At 35.8% G+C, this 16,276-nt stretch overlaps 1 protein-coding gene and 1 pseudogene across 1 annotated transcript; both read right to left on the bottom strand.

The window, feature by feature from the left end:
* Window positions 1-2,627: 2,627 nt before the first annotated feature.
* LOC110727985 lies at window positions 2,628-7,254 on the bottom strand (annotated as a pseudogene).
* Window positions 7,255-14,507: 7,253 nt separating this feature from the next.
* LOC110727671 lies at window positions 14,508-15,811 on the bottom strand. Its single transcript, XM_021907251.1, has 2 exons — window positions 15,643-15,811; window positions 14,508-15,499 (listed from the first exon to the last, which is right to left on the bottom strand). The coding sequence occupies exons 1-2, from the start codon at window positions 15,809-15,811 to the stop codon at window positions 14,508-14,510; spliced, it is 1,161 nt and encodes a 386-aa protein (XP_021762943.1).
* Between the last annotated feature and the right edge of the window lie 465 nt (window positions 15,812-16,276).

Raw genomic sequence — 16,276 nt, forward strand, 5'->3', positions numbered from 1 at the left:
TGAGGTTGTGCTAGCCTTCTGCAACATATCTTTGGGTTCCTTGGTGCGCCAGATAGCCCCTCTAAGCAATTTGACATGATTTAGTAATCGGCTTGATTACATAAAGTGATCGACCTGATAAGAGATCGTCTCACTTAGCTTAAAGCGCCTAAGCATTGGCTCATTAGCAAAAAAAGCACCGACATATAGGTTCATTAGCAAAAAAAAGGCACCGACATATAGGTTCAAGAGCAAAAGAGCACCGACATACAGGTTCAAAGCAACAGAAACGCCGACGTACAGGCATAGCGGGAGCAAAGTTCAGGCGAACTTTTAAAGATCGACAGGCGTGGATCTTCGGTAATTTCCTTTGGAAAATTATTGCATCAAATGAGGATGACTTCAAGAGAAGATGTCTTCGACAGCATTCCCTAGCTTGCGGAGAGTTGTCACAAACAATTGGAGGTAATTTCGGGCGAAGTTGTCTTCGATCATATTCCCTTAGGCATGGAAGATGATCATAATGCGGATGAGGATTATTTCAAGAGAAATAATCTTCGATAGTGTTCCCTAGGATGTGGAATATTATCAATGCGGATGAGGATTATTTCAAGAGAAATAATCTTCGATGGTATTCCCTAGGATGTGGAATATTATCATTGCGGAGGAGGATCGTTTCAGGCGAAGCAGTCTTCCAAATTTGGAAACAGTTACAGGCGTAGCGGTTTTCAAGAGGGATGGCATTCTCTAGCTTGCAGAAGGTCATCAAAACAGCAAGGATACAGTAAAGCGGCAACAATCGGTTACTTTTAGAGACGTGTGCTCGACGGTGCAAGATACGCGTTTCTTAACTCTTTTATCTGTTTAACTAATGCTAGTTTTGCAGGTATCGGCGTTACAAGAGTGATTCTGGATCGCAGAATGTTCTGAATCATTCTCCGTCCCTATCGATACTTTGACTTTTGTTTTCGAAACTTGCGTTTCTCCAAACTCAGTCAAAGTGGGGGCTTCTGTAGACACCCATTTGTGTCTCCCCAAAACCAAACCCAGTGATGAGTACCTTTCATGTCGAATCATAATCGAATGAAACGAAAGTGTGGAAAGGTCTAGTGTTGCGGAAAGTTTTAATTTCTTTTCTCTTCTCTATGTTTTTGAAAACTTATTTTAAGAAAACAGTCAATCCAGTTTGGTTGGTCCATGATATGGGTCCAATAGTAGTGTAGTTGGATGAGGCTTGCAAAGACCTTTCCAACGATATATTATAAGCCCAATTCCGATGAATATTGAGGAAGTTATGGCTAATTTACTAAACTGGGCCCGGTTTGAGCCTTATATACGGCCAATGATCTTAGAGAGGGCCTAATATGATTTATCATTCCTAATGCAATTAGGAATGGTTTTAGTCTTCTAGATTCTTCTAGAAGGTTCTTTTCATTCCTAATCCAATTAGCATTGGTAAATTGACTTTTGTTGACTTTTCAGAGTTTTAATCAAAATCAAATAGCATTTTTGAGGAAATTATATTATTTTATCCTCCAGTACGGTAAACTTATCGAATTTTCGAAAACGCGTTGGTATCAGGCTGGGCGCCTAACCCCAGGCCTTGGCGCCTGGAACCAGGCCTGGCGCCTGGCGCTGGTGGTGGTGCCTGGCGCCAACTAGCCAGGGTTGGCGCCAGCCCTGTTTTCTGAGCGTCAGACTCTGTTTTGTTAATTTATCTTTTTTTGGCTGATTTTCTCTATAAATATCGTATTAAAAACTCCGTTTTCATTCACCATTAATCATCTACATCCCTCATTCATCAACAATCATTAATTCTTTAGCATTATCTAAATCATTCATCTTTCTTACATTCGATTCTTTCTTTCTAAACCTTTGTTTTTTCATACAAAATTCCGCATTCACAAGATCTAGAAACACCTAGCCATATTCGAAGTTGCCTTCGCCCTATACGTGAAAGGTTTTAATTTCTGAGGGTTTGGTCCCAAATCTTTATTTCAATTATTTAATTCAATTGTTTGATTATTTATTTTCCTTGAAGTTACTAACGTGTGTATTTTGTTATTAGAAAGAGGTACGAGACATCAAAGTAAGTACTTTAATTGATTTATTGATGTTATGATGTAGATATCATGTTTATATTGTTATTATGATATTCCTAGTATCATGTCTAGGGTAATTTGCGGTAGTAAGTCACAACTTTTTTAATTTGCGGTACTAATTTCCAAAGTGGAATTAAATTGCGGTAGTAATTGGCAAATTTTCCTAAGTTTTAAATGAAACAAAGTAATGACTAAGGCCCTGTTCTATTCACCTTAACAAAATAAAATTAAGTAAAAATAATTTCAGTCCAGTAAAAAATAAGTGTAGTTCAGTAAAATTAATTTCACTTCAGTATAATTAATTCATTTCATTTTAAAAAAGTTCAGTTCACTCAAATTCAGTTTTCTAAACCAATAATTATAATAGAGAAACAATAAAATTAATTTCATTTCATTAAAATTAATTTAAGTTCAGTAAAAATAATCAAAGCTTCAACAATGCAATTTTTTACCCCAGATTGCGACATACCTTTTTTTATTCAGATAGGCTGTTTCAAAATTTTTACTTGCACCTGAAAATAGTCACACTATATGCAATTTCGGTAATGCACAAATCATGTAACACACTCATTATTTGGCTCACAACACAATCTGGTGCTTAATATACAGGCATTGAACAATTGTCTACATATCAGCCGTAAGTCGGTATGAATTTTAAACAAAATCTTTTAAAATCTAGACTAAAGGTTATCTATGCAAAGAAAATTTGGAGAATTGGATATATAACATACATACTATAGAACCTAATCAACCTGGCCCAACATATTTATGGCCCAACACCACATCCCCATAACCTCACTATGTCCGCTTATTGTATGGCCCGTAAAGGTGGTCCAATTTTAAGACCCATTACATTCTAAAACAAAACTTGACAGTGCACAGATACGCTATCAGGCTCTTCTGGCCCAGTAACTTAGCACGTCTCACAACAATAACAATGGCTATATCAAACAAACAGCAACATCATGTCATACAGTTTATCCATGCACCTGCTCCACCCAAATCACATACATCATGGCGCACCCTACCGCTTCCCACAGGCATAACCAACAGAACTCTGCCTTCTATCTCTACGCGTGGGCACCAACCACAACACATCCTGATCATAACAACACACAGTTATATCCTACACAAATGTATCCTACAATTGCCAGTGTTTCATCATTTCAGAAATACCTTGTACAACACATTGGATGGAGGGCCTTCAGTTTCCCTAGCCTGACGTGAATGACGTTCCCCGTAAGCCACATCTACAAGCTGCAACATCATCAATATTAGCAAAACAATTTTTTTTCCACAAGTTCGTTATAAGACCAGAACACCCAAATCATTATCAGAGGATAGTTTGAAACCTTTACCCCCAACTTCCCGTAGTCATCAGAACTACGTCTATCCTCCTTCGATGCCTCCGTAATCAGTTTCATGCTCCATACTTGTACTCTTGGATACACCCCCCACTAAACTGGTTCTCTATCAAGCCGATCCAAATAAAAAATCTGCAACAACAATACATCTCATTGTACAAGTAACTCTCTCGTATCCACTGCCTGCGCAATTTTAAATTTGTTAAGCATCTTACCACGACAAAAAAAGAACAGCCACCACAACCATTAGCAAACCCACTGGCATAAAACCTCCTACCAAAATTTGCTACGCTATCCATCAATTTGTCCAGGACTAACACACACCAATCATAGGAAGCACACTCCATGGCACAGCTCAGTGCCGGGAGCAAATCATATGCAAGTCTAGGTGATTGCGTAGGACACAACACCATTTGCAACGCAACTAACAGGAAAAGCGAATTGTTCCTCTCAAAAAATCCTTGAGGTTAGGCTCAAGAATCACCCAATTCGGAGTTATATCAAAGGAGTTATAGCCTCTGCAAGTTCTGCCTATTCTTTCCAACGCAAATCCAATTCTTCTCTTTTCCTTAGTTTCTTATATTTTCTTATTCTCTTCTCTTATTCAACTATTATTATTATTATTATTATTATTATTATTATGAGAGATTTATAAATAATTATTATGAGTAGTTATGATTATATAAAATCATATTTTTAATAATATTTATGTTGAAAGGTTCATGTACATATAGTTGGGAGGTTTTAATTTAATTATTTGTGAATCTTATATTGATTAAGTTTATATTTATTTGTAGGGTGTGTTCAATCAAGGTTCTTGAGGTTCTTTTTGTGTGGTTTTTCTAGCAAGGATCAAGGTACGTTTAGGTGGCTACATACTTTTGAAAGTAATTGGTTTGAATAACATGTTTTACATGATTTGATTGGTGATTAAATTGAATTGATTTTGAAATAAATTATGTTTGAAGGTATTTATTTGAATGATTGATTTTTAAATCATGTTTTGAATGGTTTGGATTACTTATCGTGTTTAAATAATATTGGGAACTATTGGATATTACAAGGATTTATTGAACCATTGAATTATTATTATTATTAATGCTTTATAAGCATGTTAGTAATCTCACTATGCGGATTTGGTTTATTGATAAGGCCTTGGACTTTGTATGGCCGGGTCTTTCCTCAAGAATAGCCTTGTAATATAAGGAGTCTAGGTTGGGGGGTGTGCACACTTGGGTGAGGAATTAGATTAAAAGGAATTGGTTCTTAATAAAGGAATTGAAGGAATTAGTTTTATTAAATATTATGTTGAATATTGAATGATTAGAATCGGTTTTGGAATAATGAGTTTTGAATTTATTGGATTAATTATTGGAATTGGTTTTAAAAGCATGTTTGCAAATAAATTGAGTTTACACTATCTTGCACTTATCGTACTTAGCATAATTTGCTAATCCGTATTTCTTATTTGTTTTGGTTCGCCCTGTTTACCGTAATGGTAAGCAGTTGACTATTTTCAGGTGGAGTCATGAATGAGCATATGGGAATCCCGGGATTTGCTTCACCTAGTTTAGGAATGTTGGTCTTGTCTTTATTTTTGAGCACTCATAACAATGTTACTATTTTAATAAGTATTAATAAAAGAAAGTTGAGTTTCCGCTGCAAGTTTTGTTGTTGATTTAAGTATTTTGAGTAGCCTTGCGTAATCACGCGGCGGTAATACGCCTAAGTCTATCTCTATGATATAATTATACGTATTATACTAGTATTTTCGTAGAGGGAGATTTGGGGTGTTACAGACCCTTTAACCATTACTCCCTCCATATGGAGCAATCCTGTTATCATACGATGTTGAGGCCATCAATGTGTTTGTGAATTACCATATTCATTCACTACATCCGTACAATTAACTAATAACCTCATTCATTCACATCCATACAATTATCTAATTCAACATCCCATGTTCTGCTTTAGCAAACTCAACAATTAACATGAAACGTAATTAAAACTGACAGTCTCAAAGAATAGCGAAACTATAGGACAGCAAACAGCTACAATGTTAAAGATTCGAATTACCTGGAAGACGAATTCCGCACTATCTACCCTCTTCGATTCGTGAAGCCGGAACACAAAGCCCTATTCACCAATATCCTTCACAGTCGATGCAAATCTAATTGCCCTAATTTCTAGTTGCCCCAATTTGTTTATTTTGAATACCCTAACGTCGTCTACTTCTTCGTTATTTCGTCAAACATGTTGACTTTATCTATGTAAACGACCACAGAGCACCTCATTTAACATACGTGTCTTTTTGTCCTACTCACGCCCTGTTCTATTACACTGCTATCCCCACATTATTAATGTAAATGACAGAAACACCCCTATATAAAAGCAATCTCGTTTATCAAATATATAAACTTGTATTTTGCGCAAAATAATTGCAAACCCTTACATATAGATGAAAAATAAAGATAAAATCCTCTTGAAAAAACAAGGTGTTTTATTTGGAGAAATTCAAAACTAAAAAAACAAGAATAACACGATCTTTGAGAGAACAAGAAGTTATTACACAATCAACTACTTCGAAGCCTTGATGGTTTCATGACGAAGCTTAAAAAAGGCAAATAAACGATCTTTTGAAGGTAAATTTTCCTTGATGATGTCGCACTTTACATATTCCTCCGCCCATTTGGTCAAATAGGGATAACTTTCTTTTGTAAGAATGTTCTTCCCAAAAACTTCTTGGATGGTTCCTAACCAAAAGCCAATGAAGTTTGCAACAATGTCTACAAATCCAATATTTTCCCCTCCAAAAAACTTCTTACCTTTAATCTCTCTCTCAAGGATCGCTTCTTTGAGTGTTTTTTCTTGTTCATCATCATTTGTTGCCCCACTCCCCCACAATGCATTTGAAAGTGATGGTAAACACTGTAAAAATAATTATCACTATCATGAGTAATTCTTTAGCCTATTATGACGTTATTTTTTACTTGACCTGTTTAATTTACTTTCTCCGTTTTTACAAGTATAATACTACTTCCATTAATGTATAATTGCAACAAAAGGGTAATGCTTGTACTGTAAAATATAAAAACATTCTTTTGTCGCAACAAAAAATTAACGTAGGTAGTACTTGGATTTCACGTTTATCAATGCACTTTTTTTTGTCATACACAGTGTAATGGTATAAATAATGTAAAAGTCAAAATATTGCACAACCCTGTATTAAAATAAAACTGAGAAAATACTACATTTGTCAACTCCAACCATTAATATCTTTAATTCTTAAAAAATAAAAAATAAAACATTTAAAAAAATTAGATATAACTACTTTTTCTTAAGTATAATAAATCACAAAAAGACCTTTAAAAAAAATGTGAATAATATAAAAGTCAAACTAGTGAGGGTCTACAAAATTGACACGAATTCAATGACATCGACTACATCTTTAGTAACGTAAGACACAAAGGAACAAGAAGTAAGGCAAAATCAAGAGAATAGTCAAGATCGAGAAGATCGAGTTTGATACCTTATCATCGATAAATTTAGCCCAAAATCGAGGCCAATTGGCTTACCATTGTGTATTAACACAGGAATCTTCTTATAAACTGGATTACTCTTTAATAGTTCAGGACTTTTGTTACCATAAGGATCTTCCTCTTGGTAATCATATGAGATACCCTTTAATTTAAGGGCTATTTCTACCCTTCTACTAAATGGACTACCCCAATTTCCCAACACTTTTACTCCTTCATCCATATACTCTATTCAAGTGATGATATGGAATTATTGATGCTTGGTTTATTTATTATGGTAGACTTGGTAGTATATATAGCCGCTAATTGTTGTTAACGTATATTATATGGCTTATTATTAAATAATGATATCTTATTTCAATCAATAAAATACTAGTCTACCATCAACAATATCTTTAATTGTTTTTTTTTTAATCAAAAATCACCTAAACACCAAAAATGATATAGGCCATGTTTGGTAATTGGCTTTTTAATGGCTTTTTGGTTAGCTTTTGGCTTTTGGCTTTTTTAGGTGGTCAAACAGCCAAAAAATGTGTTTGGTAATTGGTTTTTTAGTTAGCGAAAAAGCTGGCATTTAAGCCAAAATGAAAAAGCTGCTTTGGGTAGCTTTTTTGTTGGCTTTTGGCTTGTTGGCCCACAAATTATCTAATAAACAGCCAACAACCAACAATTAATTTACCAAACATTTTTATAAAACAACCAACTTAAATAGCCAATTTCAAAATCCATTATAAACAGCCAAACATTCCAGCCAGTCAAACAAGTCAAATAAACCAGCCAACCGCCAACAACTATTTGCCAAACAAGGTCATGATGAAAATATATATTGTTACTAACCTAAGTGATATGTACACTTATTTAGAAACACAAGAAATTTATTATGCTTATCAGCTTATGTCATTAAGTTGAAATTTGCAATTTCTAGAAGATAATGCAAGACCGCTCTCTTAATAGTCACCGCCAGCAATGACGTAAGGGGTGATCGAATTTTTTGAATGTTAATTAGCTCAAGTAATAAAAAAAATTGTTTATGTTATACTCCTAAATTATTCCTAATGTTTGTTTGATTGGTACGGAGTAATTTGGTACATACATACAGTACATCGTACAATGAAGAATTGAAGAGTACTATATTTGGAGGTAAGGAAAGTGGAAATATCTTATTAGACCGGAACCTTTTACGGGTACAAGTTAACCCAATTAGATTAGACACTTTGAAAATATGGAGAAAGGGTAAAGGAAATTTTTATCCTTTACAATTCTGTAATGCAAAATTGAACCCAATTCTTATTATTAAGTCAAGCTTTGCTTGGTGTTATGAGTGATTAATTTTATAGTTGTACCAACAAGTACAAACAAAGTAATTGATGGAGAACTCACCTTGTGAGTTTAAAGGTTACAAATTCAAACCCTATTAACTATAAAATTCTTGGAAGTATGGAGATTTCCTTACCTCCCCCTATATTCATAAGCGATGACATGCGAAGTTGAGCTGGCTAAAATATGTGAAAAGTATCTGTTTAGTAGGATCTTTTATCTTACCTTAAAACAAAACGAAATGTAGAGAGTAAAAGGGGGCTTTAATTACTGATCAAATTTTTTGACCAACTTCCCATGAATCTAAGACTTCCACCTCCCTTCTCTTTCTCTTTGTTAAAATCCTAAGGCACAGAGTGTTTAATTTGGGGCTTGTTCACATTTATTGAACTGAACTGAATTGATTGGAGCTGAACTGAATAGAGCTAAAATGAATATTTTATGAGAGAAGGAAATTAGGAGCTGAACTTATAGGAGTTGAACTGAACTGATTGAATTTGAACTGGATTGAAATTAAGCTGAAGTGAACAAGCCTTTGGTCTAAAATGTTTTTCATGTATAATTTTTTTCATTCTCAATTATTTTTCTTTAGTTTTGTTACTACTCTAGTAAGGTTAGTTTTGTACTCTTTTGAGCTTATGAGCAGAGTAGGTGTCAATAAATTAAAGCGGAATAGAGTAGGTATTAAAAAATTATTAATACTCAACAGAATAAAACATATTTTAGTAGAGCAAAACAGACCACAACAGCTCAAAAGAATATGATCGGGATCAAAACATTAATTTTTCAAAGGGATGTTGCTAGACGAACTTGATCATAGAGAGGGTGTGTGTGGTTCGTGGAGCTCGTTGAATGTGGTGAAAGTCCATACAATTTATTTTTTTTAATTAGTGTCCATATATTTTCTTAATAGTTTTGTAAGTCCTTGGCTCCTTGCTTCATTTGAAAAGAGAATATGACTTTTGTAATATAAGAAAGAGTGAAAGAAACCAAATTTAATTCTTACGGGAATAATTGCAAGATTCAATTAAAATAAGGGTCTGTTCTGATTTACTGAATCGAGTTAAAGTGAATTGAACTGAACTAATTAGAGTCAAATTGAATTTAACCAAATTGAACTAAATTAAACTGGATAGAGTTGAAATGAATTGTTTATGAGAGAAGGAAATTAGAAACTGAACTGAATTGAACTAATTGAAGCTGAACTGAACTGATTAAAGCTATAGATAACATGGTCTAACGCAAATATACAAATATTTCGTTGATCAATTTGCTAAATTCAATTTGAATACTTCCTAAACGTTCATATTCTCCCACTCTCTCTTATCCAAAATGGCCGTAGATGACTTCTATTTTTCTACTCATTCTTTTGTTAAACCTCTCCATCCCACAATTTGATTAGCATTAGATCTCTATATTAATTGATGTAAATGTTACACCTTCAAATAATATCATACAGTTACTAAAAGTAAATAAATAATGGATAAAGTTTACTCTTTAATTATATCATGTCCCAAACTCCCTAACGTCTATAAGTAATACTCTCTCGGTTTCTTAATGTTAGTCTCATATAATATTTTCGGCGTTTCAAAAAGATCTAACCATATTAAATACTACCTCCGTTTCTTTTTAATAAGTTTTTTTTAGTTGACACGTTCCTTTTAGGGTAAATTTTTTACCTTGCATTTATAAGCTACCACACTTGTTTTTTTTGCTCTCTCCTCTCCTTAATATATGTGCCTAAATTAAACGCGTCCCTAAATAAAAACGGAGGAAGTATATTTCATTTTTAACTTGATTTTTTTGAAATTAATTGGTTGTAGATTGATGACATGAATCCAAGTAAGGAAATCTTTACCTTAAAAAAATGCAATTATGACTTGTGATTTCCTAATAAAAAATCAAAAAAGTTAAATAAAGGTAAACTAATTATGAATTATGTTGTACTTTAATGCTAGTTTCTAAATATATTTCTTTTTTTATTTTATGTGATTGTAACTATATGGGATTGACATTATAAAACAGATGGAGTACTTAGGGCCTGTTCACATTTACTAAACTGAGCTGAACTGAACTGATTGTAGCTAAACTGAGCTGAAATGAATATTTTATGAGAGATGGAAATTAGGAGCTGAACTGAACTGACCCGACCTGAACTGATTGGAACCCGAATTGAACTGAACTGAACTGATTGGAGCTGAACTGAACTGAAATTAAGTAAATGTGAACAGACCCTTAATCATGATCATATATTAAAATTACTTATGCACATTGAAACATACTCATTCCTTAATGTTACTAATACTCCCTCCGTTTTAAAATACTTGCTCCATTTCTCCATGCGCGGAGTTTTAGGAGAAATTGGAGAAAATAATAAAACATGGATGTAGTGGGATTGGTGGAAGAACAAAATAATATATAAAACAAAAGTATAGGAGAGAGAATACATATTGGGTCTCTAACTATTGTAAAAGATTTCTAAATAAGAAAATGGAGCAAGTATTTAAAAACGGCCGCAAATGAAAAGTGAAGCATGTATTTAAAAACGGAGGGAGTATCTCTAACTAGTTCCCGTCCCAGGCTATGTCTCGAGATATTGCTTTTCGAAAACTTTAGGGCTTGTTTGGCATTGTTTTTTGTTTTCAGTTTTCTGTTTTTTTTTTTAAAACTAAAAACCAAAAACAGGAAACAAGAAAAAGGTGTTTTCACTTTTCAGTTGTCGGTTTTCAAAATTATCATAATTTTAATAAATTTGACTAATTTTTTATTCATTACATGATATATATCATATGATTTAAAACCAAAAAATAGAAAACCACAGTGATGCCAAACGAATCCTTAGTGTAATGAAGTGTTAGACTGTTAGGTACTGTTTGATATTTGAAACTAAAAACTTAAAAAGTTTGGGAATGAAATCAATATATAGCTTACCTTTGAATCAAAAAATATATATGTAGCTTACCAACAATAATGAGTTGGATTAAGATAAGATGTCTATAATACATTTATTATTGCTATATAACTGAGTGAGGTTTTTTTTTTTTTTTTTGATGTTGAAGAGGGTAAAACCCGAAACACACAAACAAAAGAGAAAAACTATTTAACAAAACGAGGTGAGGTAACCCCGACTAAGTCCTCCCAGAGTAAGGTCCTTATTTCGATTGGAGGACCATCGAGATAAGTTACTTTCTCTTCAAGGACCACCCCTAGATTAGCCAGACGATCGGCCACTTTATTTCCCTCCCTAAAACAGTGATTAACTACTACATTACAAAAATATTTTAAAAGATTACGACAATTGTTCAAGACGTGATAACACTCGCCTCCTTGATGTTTTGCTTCCTTGATTGCTTCAATGCATGCCTGGTTATCCATTTGCAGAACTAGCTTGTCAATGCCTCTGTCAACTGCCATATGAAGTCCAATTTCTAGCGCCAACAGTTCAGTCCTGTAGGAATTACATACCCCAAATCTGGTTGTAAATCCTTGTATAAATTGACCAGCAGCATCAAGAATTACCCCTCCTCCCCCAGCTTGTCCTGGAGATCCCTTAGCTGCTCCATCGGTGTTTAGTGCGAACCAATTGGGAGGTGGGGCAATCCATCTCACAAAGATTTCATGTCTTGGATTTTTTCCCAGAATATTGCCACCAATAGAATCAGCTGATAATGCCATTGAAGTTTCCTCAACTCTGTCTTTAATAAAGGCTCCTGTGTCGGTTGGAACAGCATCTCCTCTTCCAAAGGTGATGTTGTTTCTCCACCTCCAAATCCACCAGAGAGAAGTTGCAAAGCAAGTCTTCCACCTTTCCGAATGAGTGTCTTCTGAGTTGTCCATATTGCGAATGAACCATTCTTCGAATGAGCCAGTGAAGAAGGAAGGGGTGAGAGCATTGTTACCGACACTCCTCCAAACACTGCGTGCCTTGGGGAAATCTCTCAACATGTGCAGGATTGATTCTTCAGCATTTTCATCGCAAACTTGGCAACAAGGATCATCAGTTAGTTGTCTCTTGAATCGATTTATATTGCAAAGTAATTTATCGTGAAGACACAACCAAAGGAAGCTTCGAACCCGTTGTTGTACAGGAGCTTGCCATGCCAAGCCAAATTCCATTTAGGATGTTTAATTATGTTATCTTGGATTTTCATAATTTGCAATGCACTTTTGATAGAAAATTTACCCTTCGAAGAACCCTTCCAAAACCGCAAATCCCCTGCTTCTGGATCTTCGATGATTTTATGTGCTGCTATTAGTTGTAAGTTAGCATTCGGCAGAAGGTGTGCAAACAGTTCCCACTTCCAACCCAAGTCACTGTCCCACATCTCCTGTACAACTGCTCCATCTAATTCGATTGGGATAATCGCAGTAGCATCATCTCTTAAGGGTGCATCCGAGGCCCAGCAATGGTCCCAAAATAGGGTGGTTCGACCATTTCCTACTGCAACCTTTGAGCCTTGTTTCAACCATCCAGCATTCTCTGTGATACATTTCCATACATTTGACATGTTTGAAGATGGGGTGAACATGTCAATGTCACACCGTCCATGACAATATTTGAAGCGTAAGAATCTTGCCCATAGAGAATTAGGCTCGGTGAGGACTCTCCAACCAAGTTTGGTTAAGAAGGCCGAGTTTGATTGTCTTACAGACTTCATACCTATCCCACCTTTGTCTCTAGGTAATTGAAGGGTGTCCCATGAAAGGAGGTGAACACTTCTTTTTTCCTCGGTCCCTCCCCAAATGAACCTTCTCGTTCTTTTGTCAATGTCATCACAAACTGACCGAGGAATTTTTGCGGTTTGCAATAGAATAATTGGCCATGGTTGAAATTGTAAACTTTGCTAAGGTGATTCGGTCTTCCAAAGAAAGGTACTTGGTCTTCCATCCCGATAATCTTCGGTCAATTTTCTCACATAAGTGAGAAAAAGTTTCCCTTGAAGCACGGTTTGTGAGAGTGGGCATACCTAAGTAAAAACCCAGATCATTTGTGCTTTCCATCCCTAGTATCGAATTAATATTGCACTGCTCAGATTCGGTTACATTGCGAGAGTAATAAACTCTCGATTTTGGGAGGCTCACTCGTTGTCCAGAGGCCTTGCAAAATCTTTCAAGGCAATCTTTTACCACAGCTACTTGTTCTGGAGAAGCTTCAGCAAACAAAATCAAGTCATCGGCAAAGAATAAATTTGTCAAGGCAGGCCCTCCACGACTTGCAAAAATCGGACTCCACTTGTTGAGGAACACAGCTTCTTCAATTACTTGATTCAAGCGTTCCATACATAACACAAACAAATATGGAGAAAGGGGATCTCCTTGACGAATTCCTCTCGAAGGATAGAATACATCCGATTTTTCCCCATTCCATAGAACTCTCATTGAAGGTGAGGTTACACATTGCATTATAACCTCAACTAATAAGAGTGGAAAATTCATATCGAGCAAAATATCTCTAACGAAGGACCATTTCAAGCGATCATATGCCTTCTCAAAATCGATTTTGATAGTCATATACCCTTTTCCTCCTTGCTTGCGTTTCATTGTATGAAGAACTTCTTGAAATATGACAATGTTGTCAGTAATTTGTCTACCCAAAACAAAACTTTCTTGAGAATTTGCGATTATTTTGGGGAGCATGGGCTTAATTCGGTTCACTATGGCCTTAGTAATGATCTTATAGGCTACATTACAAAGTCCAATTGGACGAAATTCGGCAGGAATTTCTAGGTTCTCTGTTCTCGGAAGAAGAACAAGAAATGTTTCATTGATTGACTCCGGTAAACCCCTGCCTTCGAGTGCAGCCAAGGCCATGGCATAAACATTGGGTGCCACTAAATCCCAATTTTTCTGATAAAACAACGCTTGAAATCCATCGGGTTCCGGGCTTTAAGAGAGCCCATTGTATTAATAGCAAGGTCGATATCACTCTTAGTGAAAGGTCTGACCAATTTGCACCAATCTTCATGCGCAATAGGCGTGCTCACCCCTGAAGGTATTTGATATTCCACATCTTCGCTTTCATCTGTAAAGAGCGATGCAAAATAATTAAAAACAAGTGCCTTGACTTCAGCTTTGTCATGTACCCACTGATTGTCACTATTTTTAATAGCCACAACATTATTTCTCCACCTTCGAACGATCGTGCTTAGATGGAAGAAAGTAGTGTTGCGGTCTCCGTTTTTTAACCATTCGACTCTCGATTTCTGGTACTAAAGGAGCTCTTCTTGATTAAGTACCGTGTCTAGTTCTCTTCGGAGCTTCGATTCCAACTTGATCAGACCCGAGTTCCTCTCAAACGCAAGCTTCTTCTGAACACCATCAATTCTTGCTATTAAAGATCGCTTCTCACGAAAGATGTTATGGAAAATTTCTTTGTTCCAATTTTGCAACTCCAATGACAAAGAGTTGAGCAGCGGCATCAATGGGGCTGATTTGTCCCATTTTTTATGAATAAACTCCCCAAAATTCTCGTGAGTGAGCCAAGCATCTTGAAATCGAAAGGGTCGATTAATTGCTTCCAAGGGAGCAAAACCGTTTGGCGAGATAAACAACGGACAATGGTCAGATTGTAACGCAGGTAAGTGTCTGACTTGCGCTTTGTCAAGACGCATACGCCATTCACCCGAACACAGAGCACAATCAAGTCTAGCACTCCTTGTTTCTACTGAATTTCCTCTAGCCCATGTGTGAGCAGGGCCGGAAAATTCAATTTCAATCAGATTATTTTCATGTACCCAGGCATTGAATTTGTGACTTCTTCTAGAGGTGTCAGGGCAACTAGAATTTCTTTCCCATCCAAAGCGTGTTTCATTGAAATCACCCGCTAAGAACCAAGGTTTATTGTTTCTATTAGCAAAGTCCAAAGGTGCATCCCATAGCTCCGTTCTTTTTGAAGGATCGGGGCTAGTATATATTGCAGAAAAATACCAAGGTTCTTCACCAACCTTAGTGATTTGCATTGTGATATATTGGTTTGCTTGCTCAATCGGATCTACTGTGACTAGTTCCGGCTTCCAATACACCCATATTCCTCCACTAAAACCTTGAGCATCGACACGAGTATGTCCATTATACCCAAGAATAGTAGCAACTCTATCAGCATGGTCTCCTCCCATGTGCGTTTCAACAAGCGCAAGAACAATGGGTTTGTTAATTCGAACAATTTCTCGAAGAACAGAGAGAAATTCTTTATTTCCAGTACCTTGAGCATTCCATACCATACCATACCATACAAGTGATGGGATAGGAATTGGATATGATATGATGGGTATTATTCATTAAAATACTAGATGGAGGGAATTTGGCTGCATAAGCTCTTAATAGATTATTAAAAGCTTGTTTAACCTTCCATGGTAACCTCAAGGTCACCATCAGTTCCGGACACCGCCCATGAATGAATCTCCACCTCCATCTTGAGAATGTAGAGATACGGTTTTTCCGTTGGCAAACTCCCGCATAGTATATTCTCTGGGGGAATACGAAGTTGAATTGGGGTAGGCGGTGGGAGAGACATGAGTGACAAGGGGGGAAATTTGGGATAAGTTTGGTAGCTTAAGGGTGGCAGTTTGTGTTTCGATGGCAATAGCTTCTGTGTTTACTTCTTGGTTGGCTTCATAAACAGCTGGATTATTTTATTTGCCTAGATTAGCTTGCAAGATCTTGTTATGGGTGGGGCCAGAGGATAAATTATTAGATTTATCTTTTAAAATATTCGTAGGCAAAGATAAATCTTTTTTCCTAACTTCTTGCCAATTTTTCAAATTTCCCATAAATTGTCCACTAATTTTGGGATTTTGATTTGATTTCCCCATGGAAAAAGGAGTCTTAGGTAAATTAATATTATCAATATTGATAACATTCTCTACCCCAGCAGAATTATCTCCAAGATTCACTACCTTATTTTGGTTATGCAAATCCCCTGTTTCCATATTTTCATCCTCATTGTGCTCCTCCAAAATCGCATATCTTGACCCGTTCT

This window comes from Chenopodium quinoa, unplaced genomic scaffold (assembly GCF_001683475.1).
Source record: "Chenopodium quinoa cultivar QQ74 unplaced genomic scaffold, ASM168347v1, whole genome shotgun sequence".
In the NCBI taxonomy this organism is placed as follows: Eukaryota; Viridiplantae; Streptophyta; class Magnoliopsida; order Caryophyllales; family Amaranthaceae; genus Chenopodium; species Chenopodium quinoa.